Source organism: Nansenia antarctica (assembly GCF_963989245.1).
Source record: "Nansenia antarctica genome assembly, chromosome: 5".
In the NCBI taxonomy this organism is placed as follows: Eukaryota; Metazoa; Chordata; class Actinopteri; order Argentiniformes; family Microstomatidae; genus Nansenia; species Nansenia antarctica.
Window position 1 is genome coordinate 51591913 of NC_137690.1, and position 5235 is coordinate 51597147.

At 46.0% G+C, this 5235-nt stretch overlaps 1 protein-coding gene across 1 annotated transcript; it reads right to left on the reverse strand.

Moving 5' to 3' along the window:
- Positions 1–1494: 1494 nt before the first annotated feature.
- LOC308158672 (cbp/p300-interacting transactivator 3-like) lies at positions 1495–4977 on the reverse strand. Its single transcript, XM_080532359.1, has 2 exons — positions 4837–4977; positions 1495–3357 (listed from the first exon to the last, which is right to left on the reverse strand). Exon 2 carries the CDS (start codon positions 3341–3343, stop codon positions 2588–2590), a length of 756 nt encoding a protein of 251 aa, XP_080388485.1. The 5' UTR covers positions 3344–3357; positions 4837–4977; the 3' UTR covers positions 1495–2587.
- Between the last annotated feature and the right edge of the window lie 258 nt (positions 4978–5235).

Below are 5235 nucleotides of genomic sequence, written 5' to 3' on the forward strand. Positions count from 1 at the left end.
TTCCCACATTGCCTCCGACATTCTCCACGTGGGAAAGTGGTGGCATCCTTCTCACTGGGTATACATGCAGTCTCCTGGCTCCTAAAGCTTCAGGCCACATGGGAGTCAAAGCCTTGGTATAACAAATTCTATCTTATCTACACTCCCCTTTGTAAAATGTATGATATAGTAATCTCTTGGTCAACACATATCAACATCAGCCATTTATCACAATTACATCAGACGATTGTTTTTGAAAAGTACCTTAAATGCATTTATGTCAACTTTATCTCTATTCTACAGTACAAAGATACCATACACAAAAAGGCGTCGATTATTGATATAATTTGTAATCAAATGACTCAAGAGGCCGCTATCTTGCTATGGCCCGAACGGCGTTGTCCTCTCCTCCTCAGGTCTCAGAACACACATCTTCTTCATCAGGGTCGTGAACTTGCCCTAAATAGCCAGGCATGAAATAAAAACGGGACAACAGGAAATTACTGGCGTTTTTCAGCCCCTTGCCATGAGTGTTGTTTCTGTCTCCATTGTTTGTGCTGAGAGCTTAGTAATGGCAGTTCTCCAGGGGAGAGCCGGAGGGAGAGAAGTTCTAGTGGAACAGATTAACAGTGTGCACCAGCGGGCTATCCCCACACAGCCTCAACCCCTTGGACATGTCATAGCACAAGGACAGCACAGGAAGTTCTCAAACTCCACTCGGCCAACAAGCACAGCAACCGTGCCAAAATCTAATTATGCACAGCGCAAAAAAATGTATTACAAAAAAGAAGCTCTCCACAGGACATGTCCATTTTATTATGATCAAGTCATTGGAGGGTGTGCTAGCCGACCTCAATTAAGACAAGTGTGTGTGTGAGTGTGTGTGTGTGTGTGTGTGTGTGTGTGTGTGTGAACGTGTAATTTCAATCTAATCAGTAGAAAAGCAGCAAGAGTAAGCTAATCTATGGAAAAAAACCACCCTCTCACAGCGATGCACTGCTGGGTTAGACCTACGTAATGAAATCAATGCCACAGGTAGAGAGACTCAGCTTTAAATAATGATTAAACAAAGCGTTGCTGTGGAGTATCGTTTTGTCACAGAGTGGACTAATGGACCTCTGCACGCACTCCTCTGCAGCCTCCACCGCCAGTTTCCACACTCAGCACATTGGGCAATGTTAGGTTAAAGGACGTAACCCACAAGTGCTAGGCTACGCAACTGCACACTGCAGACATAAGTCTGCCGCTGCTGCAGGTTTCCCAATCTCACAGTTCTGTTCTCGGAGATCTTTCACACTGTCTCTCACTGCTCTTAAAACATATCGGATGCCAGCTCTAGTCACTCGGATCGTTGACACTGACCTGCCCTTGAGAACAGAGTTTGTTTTTTTTCCTTTCCGCCTTTTCCGTTGCGTTTTGTGCCACAGACTTTAATTTAAAGAGGCCACTGTTTTGTTGTTCCTGAACACTATTCAGTATTCCACCCCTCCCCCTCCCCCCACCCTTCCAGTAGAGAGACATAATGATGTACAATTAAGTAGTAATTCAGATAGCTGTTGGACTGTAGAAACCTCAGAGGAGTAGTAGATTCCATTCTTCAAAAACGGACGTCTACGCTGTTTCCTTTCCCTGTCAGGATGCTTCTAATGAGTGTGCACACAACACTAATCTGCCCAGTGATTTAAATCACACCTAATTCAGTAGCAGGAAATTGAGAAATAGCGGACATGAAATATATATTTTTTATGCAAAAATTAAGTTTAATGATAAATAGAATGTTTTCATCTGTCATCAGTCAGGTCAAATATGTTGGAGAAACAACAAAAAGAGCATCAGTGTAACACATTCCTCCAAACCAATCAGAGGACAACCCCCACCACACAACAAAGACTACCCATTCGCTCTCTCTCCTCTGGCTTTTTGAGTGAAATGTTAAAATTTCAAGTTATTGAGGAATCCTCTCTGAGCCCCATTTTGAAGAACCAGCCTTCAACACACACATAATTCAGCCGCACAGAACACAAAACCACCTGTCTTTCTTTGCACCTTAAACTCCCTTCCCTCGACAGCCCAATTCAGATGACAATCTTTTATGAAATCAGTTTGTAGAAGAATGTCTGCTACTGGGGGTGGGGAGTCGTCATAAATAAATACATTTTTCTAAAACACCGTAGAATCTAGCAGTCGCAAGTGAGGCAAGAGAGGGCGTCGTCTTTGCATTGTCCCAATGTTATCTTCCCATCCCGCTGAATGGTTTTACAATCATCCCAGTAGCCTTGGCGCTCGCAGGCCTGGGGACAGGTGGGGACTACAGACAGAGCCGACTGCGTCACAGCGCCTCACGGTGGCCCAGCAGACCAGTGTGATCCAGAGAAAGCTTTTTTTTTCCTCCTCTCTTTCCTCTTTTCTTTCATTACAATTCATCATAAAACACAGACAGGTTGGGGCCAGTGTGTGTACTATACACGGTCACATACATAGACACAGATACACTCACACAGAACAGAGAGATTGTCTCCTCTTACTGTGCCGCTGTGGCCAGTCAGTGTTTCTCAGGGCACCTCAAAACAGGCCCAAACCCAGCCTAGAACGCCTAGGCCATGGCAGCTCAACAGCTCACTGTGCTCGGCTGCTGTTTGCACACGAAGTCCGATATGAAGTCAAACTCGTTCTGTCCCAGAAACAGCTCGGGCAGCTCTTGCACGCGGTCCAAGCCCAGCTCCAGCACTAGCGACGTCAGAACCTCCTCGTCGATCAGGTCAATGTCCATACCGTTCAGGCCCAGGGCCGGGCCGCCCATGTGCTGCATGCCTGCCAGCTGGGACGGGCCCACCCTGTACTGGGCCCCGTTGGGCATGTGGTGCCCGCTCCCGGGCCCTAGCGGGTGCCCGTGGTACTGGGTGTTGAGTTTCTGGAGGTGCATGCTGGCCATGAGCTGCTGGGAGGTGAGGCCCCCTGACAGATACTGCTGTGCCTGGGGGTGTTGGGCTTGCTGCTGTGGGTGCATGTGGTGGTGCTGCTGCTGCTGCTGCTGCTGGGGATGTTGCTGCTGCTGCTGCTGCTGGCTCTGGTTGTACATCATGTTTCCAGAGATCATCTGTTGGTGGTGGTGGTGGTTGGCCATCTGGGCTCCGTTCACCGGGCCGTTCATCCCCCCCGGACCCACCATGGCTTGCCGCTGTCTCATGGCCGCCTCGATGTTGCTCTGGGGCGCACGGCCGTAGTGCATCACCTGGCCGTTGGGCATGCTGCGGAGGCCCGGCTGCGGGACGTGCTGCTGGGGAACGCTCATGCCCATCCGGTAGCCGTGCAGGCCTCCGCCCGCAGAGCCGTGGGTCATGGGCATCATCATGTGCTCGGCCATGGCTGTTCTGTCACCTGCACATACAGAACATCAATGTTATGGTGGAGATTCGAGAGAAATGGAAGGATATACTGTATATCGCCACGTGACGTGTTTGTTTTTCATTCGTTCCTTCTGCTCTTTGAGGAGCAAAGGTCATTCACACATTTCCTCATCATCATCTGGTTTTGACTTCATATCTCTGAATGATTCTGTGACACATAGGCCCTTGGGTACATTGAGGTAAAATTCCCAGGAAACTTAATTCCATTCGAAAGCTACCAAATGCCATATGAGACAAAATATTAAAATATCGATTTAGAGGCAATGTACCATTCATTCGTTTGATTCATCCATCGAAACCACAGCAAAAATAGCCAACATGTAACACATCTCTGTAGCCTTGTGCTGTGGAAAATTCAGCCATACCGTTGTCCCTTAAAGGACGCAGAGGAGCGCTTTACGAATCTTAATCGATAGTTACATACTGTATTAAAACAGTAGTAGGCTATTGATAGAGTCACCTACATCTGAAACTGATCGTATGATAATCATATTTTTTTGCTACACAAGCAATGCCTTAATTATTGGTTTATACTGTGGAGATGTGATTGGTGAGACAATCTAATGAAATAAGATTGTAGCCTATGTGTATCAAAATCAGTAATTCATTCACGATTGAATGGCTCCGTCTCAGTCTAACACCAGTGTTAAGATGGCATGCATAAATGCATTATTTTCCCACGCACAATTACGCAAGGTTAATGAATGACATTGTTATTAACCTATCTTTCACACGAACACAATATAAGATCATGCAAACCTTTTGACAGTCTAACAGTTGGCTGTACAATTGTCTCCTTCACTGTCTGCTTGAAAACAAAGAATGTCGGGTCTCTCTTCTCCTTTCCCCCTAGATAAACTCCGGTGCCCCTGGCCCCGATGTTTCATTTCTGTGTGCTTTATCAAGAAAGCATGTAGCGATTACTATAGTTTTTAAACCGTATCGTTTACAAAAAGCCACAGTAAAACATTGTCAACAACTGGATACCATACACTCGACAGCCAGCCACAGTCTGCAAAAGCGCACACTAATGTTTAGCGATAAGGGTTCATTCGGTCTAATGCCACATTTTGCGAAAGCTACAATGGGAGCGAGTGACAAAGAATGATCGAGGTATTTCCTAATTGCCAATTATTACACAAGAACTGAACCTGTATTTTACCCTTGTAATCTAGGGATTTACATATTGGCCATATTTCATTCAACAGTAAATACTTTTGATTCCGCAACAAAAAAAAAGACTAATCTGGTGTAGCCTAGAATAAACTCGGTCCGACAATAGATAGTTACATCGTTTTAGTCACTCGTGTCACTGTATGCAATTGCATCTTTATCTGAACTATCAACGACCAGGAAACGTTCAAATAAAAAGAAATAAAACAAACAATGGATCTCCTGCCCCCGGCAATAGGAACGAATGCACCCTTCAAAAAACAACAACACGACATACCAGTAAATGCCCTTGTTCTGAAGTTGAGTGAGTTTTCTTTCTGCAAATTGGATCCCCGTTTTACTTCCTACGGCGATGCTCCAAAGGCATGTATTCCAGCGAATGAGACTAAGCTCTCTAGAGCAGCGAGCTGTGCGTCGGTCCTAACCACCGGAGTCTGTTTTCTGGGTCGGCTCGAGGATTATATACATCTATAAACTAGCGAGATAGAGAGCGAGAGCGAGAGGGAGGGAGGTGGAGCTACCGTCCTCTCCGTATCCTTTGTTGCGATTGGTCCGTCTTGTAATCACTGAGCAAAGAAAATTCAGCCAGCAAGCCTACCTAGGCTCTACTGCGTTTAGCGCATGATAGGCAAGTCAATTACAAACGTTATTAAACTCGATGTGGGTTGGTTTACTC

Bases quoted from the DNA above. Each gene is read 5' to 3' on its own strand.
- LOC308158672 (XM_080532359.1), bottom strand. From the start codon at position 3,343: ATGGCCGAGCACATGATGATGCCCATGACCCACGGCTCTGCGGGCGGA.